This window comes from Lissotriton helveticus, chromosome 5_1, assembly GCF_964261635.1.
Source record: "Lissotriton helveticus chromosome 5_1, aLisHel1.1, whole genome shotgun sequence".
In the NCBI taxonomy this organism is placed as follows: Eukaryota; Metazoa; Chordata; class Amphibia; order Caudata; family Salamandridae; genus Lissotriton; species Lissotriton helveticus.
Window position 1 is genome coordinate 1671780156 of NC_136065.1, and position 22463 is coordinate 1671802618.

General features: G+C 50.5%; 1 protein-coding gene across 2 annotated transcripts in view; it reads right to left on the bottom strand.

Annotated features, from left to right (window-relative positions):
- Positions 1-22463, bottom strand: part of ACIN1 (apoptotic chromatin condensation inducer 1) — a 1432530-nt gene that overhangs the window by 152403 nt on the left and 1257664 nt on the right. For both annotated transcript variants that reach the window (XM_078644895.1, XM_078644894.1), the window contains exon 15: positions 17593-17738. In XM_078644895.1, coding sequence (XP_078501021.1) covers positions 17593-17738 — 146 coding nt within the window. The remainder of the gene's footprint in view (positions 1-17592; positions 17739-22463) is intronic.

Consider the following 22463-nt stretch of genomic DNA (forward strand, 5'->3'; position numbering starts at 1 on the left):
GGCGGAAAAAAGAATCTGAAGATGGCGCCCAAGGGTGGTAGCTTCCGCCGGAAGCACGCCGATGTCAGCGAAGGTACACCAAATGGTGGGACGTCGACGCCCACCTGGGCTAAAAAAAGAGAAAAAAAGACTACGATTCCGGACCCAACCACCAGATTTCGGAATATGCACAGCATAGTGAATCCAGAAAGATTCACGCTGCAAAAGTAATGTTATCGTTACTTTTTCTTACTCAGTGTTGGATCCAGCACAGGCGTATCTCCTGTAAACAATTGAAAGAATGCGTTTAAGTCATACAGGCGATTTTGAAGGAATATTAGTAGTTTTGGAAAATCAAAACTTTTCTGGTCAAAACCAGACAATGGCCGGTAAGTACAATTAAAATTACTTTTCAGGGTCAGTGCTGGGCTAAGAGATGCAGCACTGGGTTCTCTCCTGATAACAGGTGAGTAAATCGGAATTTGTTGTTCAGCTGATTTTAGATGAAAAGTTTCAAAACTCCACACTACGAAGAATTTCCAAGTGAAACCAGTCAATGTTACCCTGTGCATGTGAGAAAGTGAGTTTGTTGCAGTACCCCACCCCCCACACTTTTTGCCTGATACCTGATGCACTTTTCCTTGGTGTGCCCTGGGTCCGTGCCAATCAGGTACCCAGGGCCTGTGTTCCTTCCCTAAAAACTGTACGAAAGCCTAAACCCAATTGGCACCAACATAGCACACATCCCTGTGTACCATGCCCACAAAACACTGCCCTGGCATACATCAGTCACCCCTCTAGCCGGGTGCCCTATGCCACTGGTGAGGGTACAGGTGCATGAGCCCTGTACCCCTATAGTACCCAGGTCCATCCCTGGGTCCTTTAAGTGCTGTGCTGCCATTAAGAGTATATGGTGTTGGAAGGTTGTCATTACGAACTCCACAGCACCATAATGGCTACATTGAAGCCTGAAGTTTGGTATCAAACTTCTCAGCACATTTAACCCACACTGATGCCAGTGTGGGATTGAATGTAAAATGCACGACAGAGGGCATCTTAGAGATGCCCCCTGAAACTCGACCAACTCCCAGTGACCTGACTGAGTGGCTGCTGAGGCTGCCACCCCCAGACATGTTTCTGGACCCCTGGGTCGAGAGCTTACCACGCTCGGGGGACTGAAACAATGCACATCCTGGGACGAGGTGCCAAGCCTACTTCCCCAGGATGGCCAGGGTTCACGAAGGAGAAGCTTCAAAGGCATACTGCCTTTGGGAGCCTCTCCAGACCACTTGCTGTACTCAGCAACTGGTCCCCACTGGTTCTACCTCCCACTTTGGGCGGGAGACCCGGCGGGAAAAACAAAGTGAGGAAGAGAGGTGTGCCCACCTCTACCAACTCTACCCCTAGGGTGGGGGAGGCGAGGTGAAGCACAACCTCGAGTACCCGCCAACTTGAGGATGGTGGACCCAGCCAACCAGGAACAGGCTCCTGCCCCCTCCCACTGGAGTGTGGCAGTATAGGGGGTGTACCCACCACAGGGAAGGGACCCATTGGTCCATGACCTTTACCTACCTGCAACGCCCCTAAATTTACTATTTAATGGCACCCTGAACCTTCCTTTCTCAGATCCAGCAACAAGAAAAGAAGGACAAGAAGCCATGCAGAGCTAACAAGAAGACAACGCCTAGTGACTTGGCCCCAGCCCTACAGGGCCGTCTCCCCTCGAACCTGCTCCTGCGAAATCCCAGCGTGTCCAGCGGCCAGCAACCTCAAAAACCCAGAGGACCTGCCGGCATTCACTTCCGAAGCAGTTTCTCCTGTGAACACTGGACGTGTTTGAACTGCAGCTTCTGGTGCCAACCAGAAACCGCAAATCCAGCACACACTGCACGCTCCAAGCCCGGCCCGTGTTTAAGATAACACACACCACGAGGAGGTTCCCCTGGCGATCCTGACCTGAGATCCAGCGACCCCTGACCTGCCTCAAGCCTCCAGATGACGCCTGCAGCCTCAATCCAGAGGGCCCCCCCCCCTACCACGACCAGAGCGGGTAAGAAAATCCGACGTCCAAAGGCACCCCTGCACCTGATGCCCCATGGCCTTGTGTGCCCAACCCAGCGGTGCCTAATCCTCCCTCTACATCCCAACTACCCCCTCAAAGTGGTGGTCACTCCTGGAAGATCCTCGTCCCAGAGGGTGCAGTGTTTTTGTCCTGGAGAATTCCCATTGAAATCAACAGGGCACCCGACCTCAAAACAGCACCCTGCACCCGGCTGCCCTAGCGCAGCTGAGGGTCCCGCTTTGGTGCTAACTTGGTCCCCAACGTGCCCAGAGCTTAACCCTAGGAGCTCTGCTCTCACACCCCTGTGGCCTGCTTGCCAGCCGCCACCAACCGGAGTCTCCCTATCCCCCATTGGATAACATTGGGCCTCAACACTCTGCACCCGGCCGCCCGAGTGCCGTTGAGGGTGCAACAGTAGTGCATCACTGACCCTGGGAGACCCTCCCCTCCCCCCCCCTCGAGTCTAACCCCAGAACCCGAACTCAAAAGACCGCTTACTTACCTTGAAACCGAGAACTAATTTTTCCTCATAGGATAACAAACACTTTTTCTCCCAAAAAGTTTCTAAGCGTCGACTTTTGAAAACTGTAAATATTCTTTAAAAATCAGCTGAATAACCAAAACGCAATTCAATGTACTATACCTGCAATGTGTTGCTAACTACTTTCTTAAAACTGTAACCGAAACCAGTACAACTTACACTGCTATTTTGAACTGCAAATTCATACAAGGAATTTACTACTGAAAAGTATTTTTATGCTTACCTGCACCAGGCTTGCTTGGTTCTAGAAATAAAACAGTATATTTTTTATACAAAACAATTGGCCTAGAGTTCAGTTCTTGAGTGTGTGAGACCATTTGCTGACTGAGTGTGTACATCAAAGGGTTTACACTGTCCTCTGATACTGCCTTACTGCTCAACCAAGCTACCACTTTAGAGAGTAAGGTTCTATCTAACTTTAGCCTCTGGCAAACCTCTGGAGACCCTTGGACTCTATACACACTGTACTTCTGTACTTCACTTTGGTGCAGTATATATAGAGCCAGTTTCTTACAGCCTCCTACTGGTGTTATAAGTTTGGGGAACTGTTTGTCTTGTGAAACCTGTTCTTGAACTTTTTTTCATTTAGGGTGCCACCCCTTTAAGGTGTTATTTGGGTGGGCGTCTGCCTTTTGGCGAAGTCACTTGGAGGCGGGTAGTTGCCCTCCTCTCCGTGCCCGTCCTCTTGAGCGACCTCGAAAGGACTGGCCCCGTGGCTGGTACTGCCAGTTCTGCTGCAACTGTCCCTGGCCATTTCCCTGATAACCTTGTTGGAAGGTTTGGAGCGAAGTACTTGGTTGGTTGCCTCCCCTACCATATGGCCGCATTGAGGGTGTACCCCTTCTCATTCCTCTGAACTGCAGTGCTTCCCTGGGCCTTGCAAATTTGTTGTCTTTCTTGAGTTGAGTTAACTTTTCGTCAAGTGGAGTCCCAAAAAGTTGTTCTCCGTTGAAGGGCGTGTCCAGGATGTTATTCTGTACCTCCGGCTTGAAGCCCGAACCCCTAAGTCATGCGTGCCTTCTCTCGGTCACCCTGATCATCATCTGCCGGCTGGATGTCTCCGCCGCGTCAAAGGCAGACTATAAACATGTGTTTGCCATGTTTTTCCCCTCCTATACCAGGTGGGTTGCCCTTTGCTGGTACAGTTCCAGTAGGTGCTTCATGAGTTGCCCTACTTCTTCCCAGTGCTGGTATGCAGGTCTGTTGATTAGGGCGTTTGAGTTGGCGATGCGCCATTGGAATGCCGACCTCTGTTCTGCTTTCCGTCCCGTGAGGTTCATTCTCCTACTCTCCTTGTCAGGAGGTGGTCCTGCACTTGTGGGCACACTGGCCCTTTTCTTAGCCGTTGCAGTAATTATTGAATTGGCTGGCACTGATCCTGAATGGATGCAGTGCTTGTACTTCTTCTCTGTTCTCGGGGTCACAGATTTACATATAGCTGGCTCCCTGAAAGCCTCTCTGCCCTGGTCCAGCACGCTAGGGAGCATGGGCAGGAATTGACTTCTTGTTTGTCTGGGTGAGAGTCTCCAGGAGAAAGCCTTGGGTTTCTCCTCCTCCAATTTTACACCACATGTCTGTGCAGCATTCTTGACCACCATGTTGTAGATCCCTATATCGTCTGGTGGTGAAGGCCTCAAAGGGTATGTGTCTACCCCTTCTTCTGGCATTTCGGCGTCGAGGTCATGCCACTAAGTCTTGCACCTTCGAGGACGTTGAAGTCCTGGTAGGTTAGCTGTTCATCCGCGCCTTCTCCCTCGAATAAATAAAGGGCCACTTTCTCCTGTTCTTCGACCAGTTCAGGCGTTTTCGGTGGTTCATAGTCTTCGAAGCCCCTTTCGATCTCTGCCGCGGGCCTCGGCGGGATGGTGTACTGACTCATTTTGTCGTAGTCCTTCTTCCGCTGCAGGATACTCGCCATTTCGGCCTCGAGCCGCCTTTTCTTACTTCCCATCTCGGCAGCCTGTTAGGCGTCGAGTGCTTAAGCGCTTCGCAGTCGTCAACGTGGTTGTCGAAGCAGTTGTCGACCATTCCTTACTCGGCTTTGAGGAGTCCTTTTAGGGGGCTTCTTTCGATGACCTTGATTTTTCGTGGGTCTTGGCCATCCGGGAGTCCTTTTCGAAGGATCCACTGAGCTCTTTGTCCTTGGGTGCAGTTGCTTCGTCAAGTGTTTCGACTGCACTGTTCCCTTTGAGGACTTGGTCTCACTCTTTCGAGTGTCAGTCGAGTGTTTGTGAGTCGTCGACTCTTACCTCCTTCGAAGTTTTCTTACAGCTTTTGACGCTGAGCAGTCCTCTGGTCCTTCGGCGAAGTTGTCCTCCTCTCCACTGGAGAGGACTAGGTCTCGGAGCGATGGAGGTGGGCCCTGCCCCAGCATGGTGTGGTTCGCCCTTCTCTGCCTCTCTCTTACCCTGAGGGTTTTGGATGTGAACGCCGAGCACGCGTCCTCGCTGTGGTGGTAGAGCGGCAGGCAGAGGTTGCAGACTGGATGCAGGTGGTAATTGTTACAAAACTTTAAGGGTTTTTTGTCCATTCCTGCACTCAGAGAGCCCCCTGTGTGCGCATTCTCGTGTGAACGCAGAGTGCTCTCGAAATGTTCTTCTCCTTAGTAGTCCAGGCTACCTGGCCTGACATCGGATGCAATGATATTAGTAGTTAGGGGACCCCCTCTCACGGAAATGCTTTCAGGTCAAGGAGAAGAGGGGAAAGAAACCACCAATACTATGAAAAAAACTCCCTTGTGACCTCTCTATTTTGTCAAAGGATTCAACCACTGAATTCCAACATGGGCAACACCAAATACCAAAGAAGTTTTTTACTTTCTCATTTTCTTTTTTATTTTACCCCTTTTTTTTCCCTTATTAGTACTTTTTTTCATATTATTTTCAGCATAAAATGTTATCAAAAATTATTGATAAAAACATTTCAGTGTCGGATGCGATGATAAGGAGTAGTTTCTGTCCTGTAACTCCAGTTCTGTAGTAGGGGTATCTCTGTTATAGTCATAATCTAGTGAATAGTCCCGCCCATGTGCGTGGACCCCGGAGCAATCAAAAATAATCTCTTAAAGTGTCAAAAAATGCAGAACTGCACAGACACTTAAGAGAGAATTAAAGACAGATAATGCAGCCTATAAAACAGTACTTCAACTAGAAATTCCACCCACAAAATCCACAAAACAGCATAGCCTGTACAGATTTCCCTTGCTTCAGCAGCAAAAACCCTCTGGATTGATAGAGAGGAGGATCTGGACAGACAAGCCCCATAGGCTGCCATTATGTGGCTCAGAACAGGATAATGTGCCTTTAAGAGAACCTTCCAGAATTTCACAGTATCCCAGAATGCACTGCAGGTCCCTTTTACTTTCAGTTCTTTTTGAAGGTGTAACACGCCAGACCTGTAGCATTCCTTATATGAATATCTCTCTCCACCGGGGAGGAGGGCGGGCGCTTATGACTATAACAGAGATACCCCTACTACAGAACTGGAGTTACAGGATAGAAACTACTCCTTCTGTAGTAGGGGATCTCTGTGTATAGTCATAATCTAGTGAATAGAATGGCAAGCCCATCCCCACACCAAAGTGGCGGTGGAGAAACGAGAAATAACACCACTATTGTGCGAACAGATTTCGCAGCGAAGCCTGCCCAACCTGAGCGTCTGCCCTGGCATCAGTGTCCAGGCAGTAATGCTTAGCAAAGGTATGGACCGACTTCCAAGTGGCCGCCTCGCAGATTTCTGCAATTGGAACATTACGGAGCAAAGCAGTCGTGGCAGCTTTGCCCCTGGTGGAATGAGCCTTAGGTTTACCTCCTAAGGTCTTATTAGCTTTTTGGTAACACAATTGTATGCAGGACACAATCCACCTCGAGATGGACTGCTTAGAGGTAGCAAGACCCGTCCTGACTGATCCATAATTGATAAACAATTGGTCCGACCTACGAATATCTTTGGTTTTATCCAGATAAAATTTCAACACCCTCCGCACATCCAGGGAATTTAAAGACCTTTCCGCTGGAGATGAAGGATTCTGAAAAAACGTAGGCAAAGTTATAGTCTGGTTGACATGAAAATCAGAAATAACCTTGGGAAGAAACATAGGGTGAGTACGCATAACAACCTTAGCAGCATGAAATACAGTATAAGGTTCTTGGCAACACAACGCCTGAATTTCACTCACCCTGCGGGCCGATGTAATGGCCACGAGGAACGCCGCCTTCCAGGACAGGTGCTGCAACGAAGCCTTATGAATAGGTTCAAAAGGCTCCTTCATCAACCTGGACAGCACCACATTCAGTTCCCATGAAGGTGAAGGAAGCCTGACAGGAGGGAATACTTTCCAAAAAGTCTTTGATCACAGGGATCTGGAAGAAGGAAGTCTGTGAAGGGCATTTCCTGTAGGCAGTCAATGCAGCCAGATGAACCTTAATGGAATGGACATTAAGGCCAGACTGCGCCAGATGTAGAAGATATGGAACGATGACATCTTCCTTACATGTCGTCGGGTCATAGTTCTTGGACTTGCACCAGATGCAAAACCTCTTTCACTTGTAAGCATAAGAAGTCCTAGTGGAAGGCCGCTTAGCCTCCTTCAGTATGTCCATGCAATCTTCCGGGAGATTAAGATGGCGCCATTCCGCCAAACTCAAAGACGAGAGGTTGGGGTGCAACATCCGCCCCCCGAACTTCGTGAGAAGGTCCGGCCTGCACGGCAGCCTCATGTGAGGAAGAAGAGACCGGTGAAGCAGGTCCGTGAACCACCACTGCCTGGGCCATTCCGGGGCAATCAGTATCATCCGCGCCCTGGACTGGGACAGCTTGATGAGAACCGTCGGAATCAGGGGAATGGGTGGAAAAGCGTACAGAAAGCTTTTCGACCAGTTGATCCATAACGCATTCCCCAGCGTCCCCGGCTGGTAGTACCTGGAGACGAAGTCTCGGCATTTGCTGTTTTCTGCGGTGGCGAACAGATCTACGTCTGGAGTCCCCCACTTTGCGAAGACTTCTCCTAGTACTTCGTCGTTTATGACCCATTGGTGGTTTTCCTGAATCAGTCTGCTCAGTGCGTCTGCCTGAACATTCTGCACACCTGGCAGATGGGTAGCCGTTATCGTCAGTCCTCGGGCCAGAAGCCAGTGCCAGATCGCCTGCGCCTCCTGCGCCAGGGTGCGTGATCTCGAGCCCCCCTGCGCGTTGAGGTAATACATCGTGGTCCTATTGTCCGTCTGTACAAGCAGAGAGTCGGTCTGGAAGGACGGGTGAAAGGCCTACAGTGCCAAGTGAACAGCTCTGAGTTCCAGGAAATTGAGGTGGTACGTGGACTCCGTCGGGGACCACGTCTCTTGAATCTGCAAGTCTCCGGAGTGCGCTCCCCAGCCCTGGAGAGAAGCATCCGTCACGATAGTCTGAGTGGGAATGTCCTTGTGGAAGGGAACCCCTCTGAGGAGATTCTCCGCTGAACACCACCACTTCAGAGACTGAAGAGCATGCAGAGACAGTCGTATCTTGTCGTCCCAAGATCCTCTCCTCTGGTCCCACTGATCCTCCAAGCACTCCTGCAGCGGCCTCATGTGCAGCCGTGCATGTGGCGTCAGAAAGATACAAGAGGCTATCGATCCCAGTAGAGAAGACACCGTCCTCACTGTTGTAGATGGAGTGGTCATAAGAGCCTGAGCCTTCCGAAGGAGTGATAATCGTCGCTCCTCCGAAGGAGACACGCTTGCTGACCTCGTATCGATGGTGGCCCCCAAGTACTGAATGCACTGGACCGGAGTCGGGACAGACTTGGACATGTTGATGTGCAACCCCAGCTTGTTCAAAAGAACACACATCTTCTGGAAGTGCGCTTGAGCTTCCGAGAAGGAGGAGGCCTTGATCAACCAATCGTCCAGGTACGGGTAGACAAACACCTTGTTCTTCCTCAGGTGCGCCGCTACCACAGCCATGCACTTCGAGAAAGTCCTGGGCGCAGACTTCAGCCCGAATGGAAGTACCGTGTACTGATAGTGATTGGTGCCGACATGAAATCGCAGGAACTTCCTGTGTTTGTGTGCAATGGGCACATGGAAGTACGCATCCTGTAGGTCTACTGCACATAGCCAGTCTACCTGTTGCAACTGAGGATAAATCTGATGCAACGACAGCATGCGAAACTTCTCTCTGCGAATCCATTTGTTCGCCTGTCGCAAGTCCAGAATGGGCCTGAACTCGTTCTTGTCCTTCTTGCGGACCAGAACGAACCGGGAGTACAGACCTCTTTCCCTAACAGTTGATACTGCGAGCTGACCGGAGGAATCGATGGAGGAGGGCTGGTGAACCGAAGACTGTATCCATTGCAAACAATATTCAGCACCCACTTGTCCTGAGTAATTTTTCTCCACTCTGCCAGAAAAAATTGAACGCTTCCCCCCACCGGAGCGGGTAACGGATGAAGGGGAAGTAACCGCTCAGGGTCGAGACCCGGCCGGTCCTTTGTTGAGGACTGCTGTCCACCTCTACCCTTCTGGCGCTTCTGGAAGGGTCTCCGGAACTGCTGCTGTTGTTGCTGCTGCTGTCCCGAAGACTGTCCTCGCCCTCTGCCCTGTGCACCGAACCGTCTCTGGAATCTGCAAGTCTCCGGAGTGCGCTCCCCAGCCCTGGAGAGAAGCATCCGTCACGATAGTCTGAGTGGGAATGTCCTTGTGGAAGGGAACCCCTCTGAGGAGATTCTCCGCTGAACACCACCACTTCAGAGACTGAAGAGCATGCAGAGACAGTCGTATCTTGTCGTCCCAAGATCCTCTCCTCTGGTCCCACTGATCCTCCAAGCACTCCTGCAGCGGCCTCATGTGCAGCCGTGCATGTGGCGTCAGAAAGATACAAGAGGCTATCGATCCCAGTAGAGAAGACACCGTCCTCACTGTTGTAGATGGAGTGGTCATAAGAGCCTGAGCCTTCCGAAGGAGTGATAATCGTCGCTCCTCCGAAGGAGACACGCTTGCTGACCTCGTATCGATGGTGGCCCCCAAGTACTGAATGCACTGGACCGGAGTCGGGACAGACTTGGACATGTTGATGTGCAACCCCAGCTTGTTCAAAAGAACACACATCTTCTGGAAGTGCGCTTGAGCTTCCGAGAAGGAGGAGGCCTTGATCAACCAATCGTCCAGGTACGGGTAGACAAACACCTTGTTCTTCCTCAGGTGCGCCGCTACCACAGCCATGCACTTCGAGAAAGTCCTGGGCGCAGACTTCAGCCCGAATGGAAGTACCGTGTACTGATAGTGATTGGTGCCGACATGAAATCGCAGGAACTTCCTGTGTTTGTGTGCAATGGGCACATGGAAGTACGCATCCTGTAGGTCTACTGCACATAGCCAGTCTACCTGTTGCAACTGAGGATAAATCTGATGCAACGACAGCATGCGAAACTTCTCTCTGCGAATCCATTTGTTCGCCTGTCGCAAGTCCAGAATGGGCCTGAACTCGTTCTTGTCCTTCTTGCGGACCAGAACGAACCGGGAGTACAGACCTCTTTCCCTAACAGTTGATACTGCGAGCTGACCGGAGGAATCGATGGAGGAGGGCTGGTGAACCGAAGACTGTATCCATTGCAAACAATATTCAGCACCCACTTGTCCTGAGTAATTTTTCTCCACTCTGCCAGAAAAAATTGAACGCTTCCCCCCACCGGAGCGGGTAACGGATGAAGGGGAAGTAACCGCTCAGGGTCGAGACCCGGCCGGTCCTTTGTTGAGGACTGCTGTCCACCTCTACCCTTCTGGCGCTTCTGGAAGGGTCTCCGGAACTGCTGCTGTTGTTGCTGCTGCTGTCCCGAAGACTGTCCTCGCCCTCTGCCCTGTGCACCGAACCGTCTCTGGAATCTGCAAGTCTCCGGAGTGCGCTCCCCAGCCCTGGAGAGAAGCATCCGTCACGATAGTCTGAGTGGGAATGTCCTTGTGGAAGGGAACCCCTCTGAGGAGATTCTCCGCTGAACACCACCACTTCAGAGACTGAAGAGCATGCAGAGACAGTCGTATCTTGTCGTCCCAAGATCCTCTCCTCTGGTCCCACTGATCCTCCAAGCACTCCTGCAGCGGCCTCATGTGCAGCCGTGCATGTGGCGTCAGAAAGATACAAGAGGCTATCGATCCCAGTAGAGAAGACACCGTCCTCACTGTTGTAGATGGAGTGGTCATAAGAGCCTGAGCCTTCCGAAGGAGTGATAATCGTCGCTCCTCCGAAGGAGACACGCTTGCTGACCTCGTATCGATGGTGGCCCCCAAGTACTGAATGCACTGGACCGGAGTCGGGACAGACTTGGACATGTTGATGTGCAACCCCAGCTTGTTCAAAAGAACACACATCTTCTGGAAGTGCGCTTGAGCTTCCGAGAAGGAGGAGGCCTTGATCAACCAATCGTCCAGGTACGGGTAGACAAACACCTTGTTCTTCCTCAGGTGCGCCGCTACCACAGCCATGCACTTCGAGAAAGTCCTGGGCGCAGACTTCAGCCCGAATGGAAGTACCGTGTACTGATAGTGATTGGTGCCGACATGAAATCGCAGGAACTTCCTGTGTTTGTGTGCAATGGGCACATGGAAGTACGCATCCTGTAGGTCTACTGCACATAGCCAGTCTACCTGTTGCAACTGAGGATAAATCTGATGCAACGACAGCATGCAAAACTTCTCTCTGCGAATCCATTTGTTCGCCTGTCGCAAGTCCAGAATGGGCCTGAACTCGTTCTTGTCCTTCTTGCGGACCAGAACGAACCGGGAGTACAGACCTCTTTCCCTAACAGTTGATACTGCGAGCTGACCGGAGGAATCGATGGAGGAGGGCTGGTGAACCGAAGACTGTATCCATTGCAAACAATATTCAGCACCCACTTGTCCTGAGTAATTTTTCTCCACTCTGCCAGAAAAAATTGAACGCTTCCCCCCACCGGAGCGGGTAACGGATGAAGGGGAAGTAACCGCTCAGGGTCGAGACCCGGCCGGTCCTTTGTTGAGGACTGCTGTCCACCTCTACCCTTCTGGCGCTTCTGGAAGGGTCTCCGGAACTGCTGCTGTTGTTGCTGCTGCTGTCCCGAAGACTGTCCTCGCCCTCTGCCCTGTGCACCGAACCGTCTCTGGAACGGTCGGTAGGGCTTCTTTTCTTTGGGCTTCTCCAAGCCCACTGCAGTCAGGGTCTCTGCCTCCGCCTTCATGCGGGCCATCTCATCATCGGCATGTTTTCCGAACAGAGTCTCTCCTGAAAACGGCAGATTGGCCACCCGCTGCTGGGCCTCCGGCTTGAGTGACGTGAGCCTGAGCCAAGCATGACGTCGCTGGTTAATCCCATGACAGTAACCATGGGCCCCCAAGAGAGAGATATCCGCAGCCGCGCTGATGACCTGGTTTGAAACCAGCATCCCTTCCTTAAGGATCTCTAGGAAGTCCTCCCTCTTGTCTCGTGGCAGAAGCTCCGTGAACTGTTGTAGGGAATCCCACAGGGCACGGTCGTACCGCCCCAGCAAGGCCGAATCACTGGAGGCTTTCATGGTAGTGGAAGCAGTCCCACAAGCCTTCCTACCAGCCGAGTCGATCCACCGGCTTTCCTTGTCAGGCGGTACGGTGGAGGACGGGGAGGTAGAGTGTAACTTCCTGGCCGCCGTCACTATAACGGAATCGGGTACTGGATCCATTCTCAGGAATGCCGGGTCCGAATCCGGGGCCCTGTACTTCTTCAGAAGTCAGGAGGGAGCGGCCTTTACTACCGCTGGCGTAATGAACAGCTCCTCCGCAGGTTCGACCAAACCTGGCACTAGTGGCAGCAAAGGGCGAGACAGATGCTTCTTGTGAAGCGTCTCAAATATCACGGACGTCGTAGGTATAGGAGCCGTCACCGTGATGCCCAACTTCGTAGCCCCCCTCAGGAGAACCTCCTGGAACGTGCTGATGTCATCCACCGGAGACACCCTTGTCCCCGGGGAATCCGACATGGTCGGCGAATAGGATCGTGTCCTGGAGGAGTCCGTGCGGGACCTGGATCCTCGCCTCCTATGGCAGCGTCTAGATCTAGTGGAGGATCTGTGCCGACTCCTAGATCTTCCTCGCCGTCCGGAGCGTGATCTTGACTTCCTGGGCCTCGGACGATCCGCCGGTTCCACCGGCGCGGGCGTCATTTGGTTTGGCCGGGGCCTGCGGCTTAGGAGTCCCCTTGGGAGGGGTCGGAAACCTGGGCAATGAAAACGCCCTCGGAGGAACCGGAGGAGGCTTCAGTGGCACCTGAGGTGGAGGCACGGCTTGCGGAAGCGGAGGCAACGGAGGAGGGGTAGGAGCCCTCGGAGGGGGACCCCTCGGCAATGGCGGCGGAGGCGTAACTTGCGAAGGCATATACACCTCGGAATACACCGAGCCCGGTGATCCGCCACCAGCCTGGGACGTCGGAGAGCCTCCCATGGCATCAGGCCTCTTCTCCCGCTTCTTCGACGTAGAAGAACGGTGACCAGACGGCGAGTGTCGGCCCCTCGACGTCGAGCGTCTCTTCCTCGGCGTCGACCGTCTTCCATGCCTCGACGTCGACTTCGTACGCCTCGACGTCGATCTCTCGTTCCTCGACGGCGACCTCTTGCGCCTCGAGGGCGACCTCTTGCGCCTCGATGGCGACCTCTTGCGCCTCGATGGCGACCTCGACCGCCTCAACGGCGACCTCGACGACAACCTCGACAGCGACCTCTTCCGCTTTGACGGCGGACCACTCCTCGACGAGGATCCCCTCGACAACGATGTTCTCCTCCTCTTCGCCGACGGCGAACGGCGGTGTCGCTTCGACGGCGAGCGCCGACGCCGGGCCCTTCGACGTCGATCACTCGACGTCGACACCAACGAGGATGACGACGAAATCGTCACCGGAGACTTCGACGGCAGTCTGTGTACATCCCTCGACGTCGAGCGCCGACGGCGCTTCGCCCCAGAGCCCTGGGGGGACGGGGAACAGACCGTAGTCATCCCTCTCGGCATCGTGGTCACTGCAATCGACCCAAGCGGAGAGTGGGCACGCTTGCTGGTCTTCCTGCCTCTGGGGAGCCCCCCAGAGGCCTCAGCATGGGCAGAAGGAGCCCCTCCAGACCCACCTTGCGCCTTCAGCCTTCTTTCCTCGAGTCCCTTAAGCCTGATCTTCTGTCTGTCCTTCAGGGTCCTGCCAGAGAAGCCTTGACAAATCTCACACTCCTCTGGGACATGGGAAGAGGGAAGGCAGAGGATACACACCTCATGGGGATCTGATTTGGCCTTCTTCCTGGAGCACTCCGGGCATTTGTCAAATAATGCAGGCATATTTGACATCCAAAGGGAGCAAAAACCAAGAAGAACAGCACCAAAGTACTTTAGAAGCACTCAAAAGTAAATTAATAGAGAAAAATCACCAAGAAACCCTTGTAAAAGGGAGAGCTCAATGCTCCAGGGTCCTGCTTGCAGGAGCCGGAAAAAAGAACTGAAAGTAAAAGGGACCTGCAGTGCATTCTGGGATACTGTGAAGTTCTGGTAGGTTCTCTTAAAGGCACAGTATCCTGTTCTGAGCCACATAATGGCAGCCTATGGGGCTTGTCTGTCCAGATCCTCCTCTCTATCATTCCAGAGGGTTTTTGCTGCTGAAGCAAGGGAAATCTGTACAGGCTATGCTGTTTTGTGGATTTTTTTGGTGGAATTTCTAGTTGAAGTACTGGACAGTGTAGCCTGTTTTATAGGCTGCATTATCTGTCTTTAATTCTCTCTTAAGTGTCTGTGCAGTTCTGCATTTTTTGACACTTTAAGAGATTATTTTTGATTGCTCCGGGGTCCACGCACATGGGCGGGACTATTCACTAGATTATGACTATACACAAAGATCCCCTACTACAGAATCTTCCATTTTTCCCGTTGATTACTCTTCCAAAACTCTGGAACTCCTCGACAAAGATACAGACCCAAAAGTGGAAAAAATTATCTGAAGATGAAGGCCAAAGGTGGGAGCTTCCGGAGGAAGCGCGTCGACGTCACGAAGGACACCAAATGGTGGTATGTCGACGCCCACCTAGGCTACGGAAAAAAAGAGGGGAAAAAAATTCCAGACCTAACCACTAGATGGCGGAATAATGCACAGCAAAGTGAATCCAGAAAGATTCACGCTGCAAAACTATTTCTTCTGATGGTTACTTTTAACTGCAGATTCTTCACCTTTAGACTGGGTGCCAAAGCAGTACAGCTGCTAAGTTGGTGGGTCTGTAGAATCGCTCAGACCAAAAAGACCTGAAGGACCTAACGTGAAATGCTCTTCCAATCAGACCTAGCTGTCAAAGAAGCAGCGCCTTATACCCGTTTGCACAGAAACCCACATTACTGCCTGACAGACAGCTTAGATAGGCACTCTGCGTGCCAATACAGTGGTAGCAGCCTTGGTGTGAGGAAATGTCTCTTTTTATATTGTCAACACCAAGTTTTTGGACTGATGCTGCTGGTTGTCCTACTCAGGATGCACTGAGCGCCTTGGCCCTAAAGTCTATGTCGAATTTGCTGTATCCAACTGGAAATGGGTAGCTTTCCTGCAAGTCCCTCGTATATGGTACCCAGGTCATGTAAGTTAGAGGGGTTCCATAGGGATTGCAGCACTGGTTGTGCCAACCTGGAGGTCCCCCAGGTAAAACGAGTCTGCCAGTCCGCCACTGAGGACTGGTAGAGCAGTTGTGTACTGCTGGCCCGACTTTGCCACTGAAAGCAGTGGCAAAGCCTCCACTTCCCCTATGAACCTGTGGATGAAACATCTCTGGCAGGCCGACCGAGTCCTAAGTCAGGGTGTAACATATGACACCGATAGGACATGTAGTTTACATGTTCTTACACTAAAAATGCAAGACTGCTATTCTTATCCGGGAAGGGCTTGTTCGCCCGAATGGCAGGTGCAGGGGGGTTACACGTTGACCCCTCAGTTATGCTAACTACTAGGCAGAATGACGAAAGTGGGCACTCCAAGGTATCAAACAACTCAATACATTAGGCTTGACTTGATTCTCAAATTGAAATTAATGTAGCTTTCTGCAGTGTGCTTGTTGCGTTTAAAACTCCAGTGCCTTTCCGGGAGACATCGATCTTGTACCACGAGACAGCTTTCTGGCCTCGGGGGAAGACGTGCCAACAACTCTCAGGAAGGGGATCAATGAGGAATTGCAGGACAGCGAGGTGTCGCATCACTCCTGCAGTAAACCAGAAGGGTGTTAGCCCCAAAAGGCAAACTTCAAAGGGAAGCCGCCTTTGAAGGTCAAATAAGTAGCTCTAGGGTGCTGGGCCACTCCACAGTTTAGGAAGACAGGTTGGCACGGCGAGCAGAGAGGGGAGCCGGTGGCCAAATTAGTTTACCTAGGGGCGTCTAGCCTTGAGGTAGCCACACCACAGAGTTGGGCTAGTGAGGGCCAAACAACAAGAGAAGGGTCTCACCATCTTGAGAGTGGGCAGAATAGTGTATCCTGGGATGGCCAGGTGCCACAGGGAGTTTTTGCAAGGTGGGAGGGAATCCCATTGGCTACCAACCGTATACTGACCTAGTGGCATTTTCTGAATATAAAGAGGGCACCGAGACCTCAACTGACCTGGAAGGAGGACCAAAGGAGGCTACCCTGCTGCACCGAGGGACCAGTAAAGAAAGACTGCACCTGCTACACCGGGTGACTAGCAAAGAGAGGGACTGTGTCTGGTCAGCACTGTTCAAGAAGTTATCTCCAGAGCCCAGCAAAGCCTAGAGACGACAAGGGCCAGCCAGCTAGTCTCCTTTTGATAGCACAGGGACACAAAAGCTGAAGAAGCCTTTTGGGGCAGGTTGGTAACTTGATCTTCAAGTCGCTATCACTGCCACCGTGCAGCCCCTGGGACCAAGACCCGATGCATAGAGTTGCACAGAGTTCGATGAACCTGAGGGGGCTGTCGGAGAGCTGCTGCGACCCTGAAAGGACGAGCTATTGACCCAGAAAGGATTGGCCTGTGAACGCGAAACCGGGTGACTGGTAGTCCAGTGGCGACTGGACTTCTGCCAGCCTGGAGAGGACGTCAACTCTGTGACCAGGACCATTCACCCAGCTCAGGAACCTAGGACTAGTCACAGCAAGACCCTTGTTGACCGCATCACATCCACAGCATCCTTGGAGCATCTATATAAAACGTTATAAATACATCTTCACTATCCTTTATATACTGCTCAAAAGTTGAAGTCACTAAATGAGCTTAATTGACAAAATCAACACATTAGCCAATAAAGGAAAAATTTAAGAAAATGTGCAATGTAGCTATTTTTGACAGAAATCTCATGATCTGGGGCTAGAACACTGTAGGATACAAAGGAGCTCATTTATTATAGATAATTGAGTTTTTCATACTGTTCAAATGTTTAAGGTGGTAGATTGGTAACTTGTGTTAACTATTGGTTTACATAACATATACAGCTGCATAAGAAATTTAAATATAGTTAACAAAATGTCTTCAGTTGCCGGAGTATGCCTGAGCACAGACGTATAAGATTAACACTGGCCAAAATGTAAATATTACAAAACATCTAGCAGATGAATAGCATAAAACATTTATGGTCCAATGTCTGATCTGCTATACTGTTCTTTTTACTTACATGTAAATAAGAGTACTAGTCTTTTTACTATACAGCACTACCTTGAGAAGATGTTTGACATCCACAATGTATTGCGCTTTCTAAGACATACTATTACAGTAAAGCCTTGACTGCTAGACTCACCTGCTGCTTCTGAATCAAGTGCTATTGATGGCCCTGGCAAAATCACTGCCCCCCACAAGCAATATTCCACAGAAACCCCATACACCCCAGAAGAGCCCTGGCAAATTCTGCATCCTCAAAGGTCAACAATAAAATATGTATAGGCAGATCTGAATATTGCTGGACAAAATGCGCACTTCAATCTTGGCACAGATACAGGAACAAGGCTCCATACAAATGCATCAATTCAAGGCATTTAATCTATAGAACCTCAACCAAACTGAAGTGGGCTTTAACTTACCAGATTGGAAATATGAACAATGGTGCTGACTTTGAAGCGTGGTGGAGAGGGGACGTGAGAGGTACGCACTGGGTCATCTATAGTGATGGAGACTCCAGTCTTCTGTTGACTAATGGACCTCCGGATCAGAGTATCTGTAAGGGTCACTAAACAGAAAACAGCGATAATTGCATTAGAATTTTGAATAGGCTTGTTTGAACAGGTCTGAACTCCTGTGTGTAGTATTCGCCTCAGAGTGATCATCTTAGAACCCGCCTTTGTCATCCTTAGCAGTTATATATTACACTTAAGCTAAAGAAAGAGGGTCATATATCAATGTGTAGCTCTTGTCCAAACTGTGCTGCACAGGGTCATTGTGCAATGTGCTCCATGTTGCCAACACATACTAGCTGAGGCATGATCAAAACTATAACAATGATGTGCACATCTACCTATCCCAATAGCACAGTAGATGAATTTGTCTCTTTAAAAATGACTAAGGTTTTGGAAGATGCGAGAGTGTTATGATGTACACCCACCCTCGTCATTAAATAATACTATTCACTATTTTACTCCCAAAATGACTTGTGCTAAATTACACAAATTAGATTTCACACCAGTGAGTTGTGCACATCAATCAATAACATTAACTTTAATAGGCATTTTCTAGCAACTACACAATTTTTAATGTATACCTCCCTCAATGGGAATTTTCAGTTAAATGCAATTAGTTACTTTGTTGATTACTTTTCTAACCACAGGACTGGATCCTAGAATCAGTCCCGGGACATGAGCTGTAAACAGTTAAGTAAAAGCGTTTTGGTTACAGTAGTGATTTTTAAGGAATATTATTGTATTTTTATAGTTGACAACTTTTTCAGTTGAAATTACCAATGTTATCCTATGGAAGGAAATTCAATTTGCAGGTAAAGTATGTTCACGTTACTTTTGTAATCCATTGCTGGACTCCTAGGTTCAGCACTTGCACCTCTATCTGAAACAGGTAAGTAATTACGTTTTTATCGTTGGCACGATTTTTAGAGAATATTTATAACTTTCAAAAATCGACACTTAGAAATTTTTTCAGCAAAAAGCAGGCAATGATATCCTAAGGAAGGAAATGCAAGTTACTGGTAAATACCGTTAAAATTACTTTTCAGGGTCAGTACTGGGCTCAAAGATGCAGCACTGCGGTCTCTCCTGGTAACAGGTGAGTACATAGGAATTTGTAGTTCGGCTGATTTTAGATGAATATTTTAAAGTTCCAAAACTCCACAGTGGAACCAGTCAATGTTAGCCTATGGAAGAAAAGTGAGTTATCAGCTTTTAGGTAAGTACTCTACTGGCAGAGTTAAGGTTCTGGGCATAGACTCAGTGGTCTCCCAGGGTCAGTTAGGTACAGTTGGTACACCCTCAGCGGCACAGGGGCTGCCGGGTGCAGAGGTAATTAGGCCCAATGTTATCCAATGAGAGGCAGGGGGCCTTCGGTTGGTGGCTGCTGGCTAGCTGGGTAGCTGGGTGTAGGAGAGTGGGGTCTGCAATCCTATGGTCACCCCAGATTTTTGCTTTTTGCTTCACTGGTTTACGACTTTCCCTGGCTGTGGGCCTGCTAATCAGACCCACAGCCTAGCTGTTCTCTCTCTAAATTGACAACCATGTACTTTAGGTGCATTTACCAATTGGTACTGGGCCACCTGATCAGTCCCTGTACACAGGGCATAGGTGTACCCAGGGCCTACCAGGGGCTGAAGCATGTATTATGCCACCCCTGGCTGGCCATCTAATTCTGACACAACTGGCTGCATAACAGCTGGGGCAAGGTGGTGTAAACACCCTTTGCTGTAGATATAGTATACCTATATCTTACCCTAAAATGGACACATATATTCCTATCAGTCACTCCTATGGAAGGCCTTATCAATCCTGAAGGCAGAGTGCTTGGAATTATGTGAGATGGTGCTCTGGCATGAGCTGAGCCCGTTTGCAACTTGCGGAACCAAGTCCTAATAGCTGTTCCATGATAACGCTATACCATATACTCTTAAGTGCATTATCAACCTCGCGGTTAAATGCCAACTCTGGTATAACATTATCAAAACATGTCGAGTAAGGTGTCATACGATTTGGAATACTACCCCCTCGCCAATTCTGGCGACAGGGGTAGCATTCCACCCTTCTAGAGGGACACGACATGTATGTAACTGTGAACCCCGGTTAAAGTTTACTCGAGCCTCAGCATCACAAAATGGATGCTGCCACCACAGACACAAGTCTGACCTCCTGCTGCTGGGAGTCCTTCCAGCGAGGATGGCTTGGACAAAGGGTTTCCTGCCTTGGGAGGTGCTAGCACCACCCCAGACAGGATTTTGTGTATTGAGGTAGGGAGGCCTGAAAGGAATGAGACATGCCTGGGGCACACAAGGTGCCCTGTGCATACACCGGTTCAAACCAGTTGCTGGGGCATCCCTGCCCCAGCTCTGGCGGGAAACCGGACAAAGGATAGGGGGTGTAGCCACCCCCCTTCCTGGTCCCACCCAGGGGAGGGACCTAGTCAGTAGTGCAGCCCCCTTTAGGAGAATAAAGGTAGGAGCTGGTCCCATTCCAGATGAGATTATCCTGAACTATTCAACAAGAAGAAACTCTGGCCTTCGAGGTTCTGCTCCACAGAAGACTGAAGAATCTCCCTTGTGGGCAAGGAGTGTCCACCCTGCAACTGCAGGCACCATCAAGCGTCCAGCGGCTTCACTTTGTCGTCTTCCCTCGAGGATCCAGACTTCAGAGCCCGACGAGACCCGGATTCCCAGACCTCTCCGACCTCTACCTACATCTGCAGCAAAGCTGAGACCCGTGGGTGCGACGAGACACGTGGGACCGGCCATCTTGAACGAACCTGCACTTCGCTTCCAGCACGACTCCCGAGGTAAACTCGACCAAGTGCTTTGGGGACTGAGAAGTCCCAGCCCCGAACAGCCCCTGCACCGAAGATCAGCCCTCCAGCATCCACGAGATCTGCGTGGGGCCCTTCTGCTTGGTTCCTGCTCGACGCGTTGTCTAGTCACTTGCCGGCTGGCTAGTGGCCTCCTAGACGACGAACCTTTGAATCTTCACTGCTGGTCTGGTTGCTCCAGACTGGCCCTTGCTCCCTTCCAAAAGAGGGGCACCCCGGACTCTCCTAGTCCGCACCAGGCGCTTTCTTCACTCACCGTGTGGGTTGCCTTTGCCAAGGCCTGTTGAGTCTCAGCCCGGATCCGACACCGCCGACAGCGAGAGCCTGCGTGGGACAGCTCGTGCCTCCATCCTGGTCGTCGAAGACACCTCCTGGTCCACGTGGCTGCAGAGTCAAGCGTCCACTCTTCACCTGATCGCGACGACGACATCTGGTTCCTTCCTGGTTCCACTCCAGTCACTGGCTAGTGACTGTGAACATTGTCCCCTCTGCTTTCAGGTCTCCTTCTTCAACAATCCACCCTTGGATTGCACCGGACATTTTCCTCCTGGTCGCTGGCAGCATCTTTTCTTGCAGGCTCCATAGACTTCAACGCGAGAACCCGACGCACTTTGACACCTATGCACCCGCGGCCCGTGGGTGAGGTAACACGAGCATTTCGGTGCTCAAGGGTAGTTTAACTGTCCTAGAGTCGAGTTCCACAGTCGTTTTAGTCCTATCTAGTCAGGATTGTCCGTACTCACCTTTAACTTGAACTATACTGTCCATAGACGTTGTTACGCATCTCGCGTGTGAGTTCACACTCTGCACAGGCGTTCCGTGGGCCTCCTATTACTTACCTGAAGTTAGTATAGCGTGGTCCCATCGATCCTACAGCCTCTGGACAGCTCCATTACTTTTATCGACTTTCACATTCCACTTACTTAGGATATGGTTTGTCGTGCCCCTAGGGCACCATTGTAATTTTGTGCGACTTGTAGTATTTTTCGTAAGAGATTGTCATGTGCTTAGCCCTCGACCTCAAAGAGTTCAGAGGTGTTGTTATTAATAAATATACTGTTCATTTTCATAACAACCTGTGTGGTGTCCTTTCATCTGGTATTCAAGGGGTTATATTGTGGTAAAACAGCTGGCTTCACATGCCAAAAGAATTTAGCCTAAGACTGCTTTGTCCATGCTACCATTAGGATAGCTGGTCTATAAGGTTGACTTACAACCAATCACCATAAAGGTTGTTTGGACTGATACAAGGTGATCACTAGAACTAGTGAGCATCATATATCAGGCCAACTTCTCACATTGGTGTGCAGCGGTTGGGATTTGAGCTTGCTGTTGTTTTTACCACATATAATCTTGAAATATCATTTGAAAGATCACATAAGGTACCTAGGTACATATAACAAGCTTAGAAATACTCCGAGTTCTACTGAACCAGCTGTTGTAGTAGAAAGGGCCTAGCACACCCCGACTACAACTCTTAGCAAGGGATCAGTAGGAAAACCCATAGTGTAGGTAGGTGCATCACTTACACCTCACTAGAAGCATGTCTACCCATGGAGAGTCTTCAGAGACTCCCCTAGTGGTTAGTGACCCTCCACAGGTCCTTTCCAGATATGCAGCTGTCAGTTTCCAGGAGATGAGACAATTGTGTACCTCCAGGAAATTGAAACCGGGTTCTAACCCTACCACTCCCTTTCTGTTAGGTCTCTTAGAGACATATGATGCTAGAAAGGCTTCTAACACAGATGGGAGCATGCCAGCCTTAGAGACCCTTGGAGATCCAGACCTCCCTGAAACAGAGAATGTAGAAGAGGAGGAGGAAGAAGAGGACACCTCTGGGGATGAGGCAGACAAAGGTCCTGAGTTAGTCAGCAGACTTACAAGGGCCAACTTAGACCTACATAGGGAAGGATCTGGGGGACCCCCAGTACTGACCCTGAGCAGG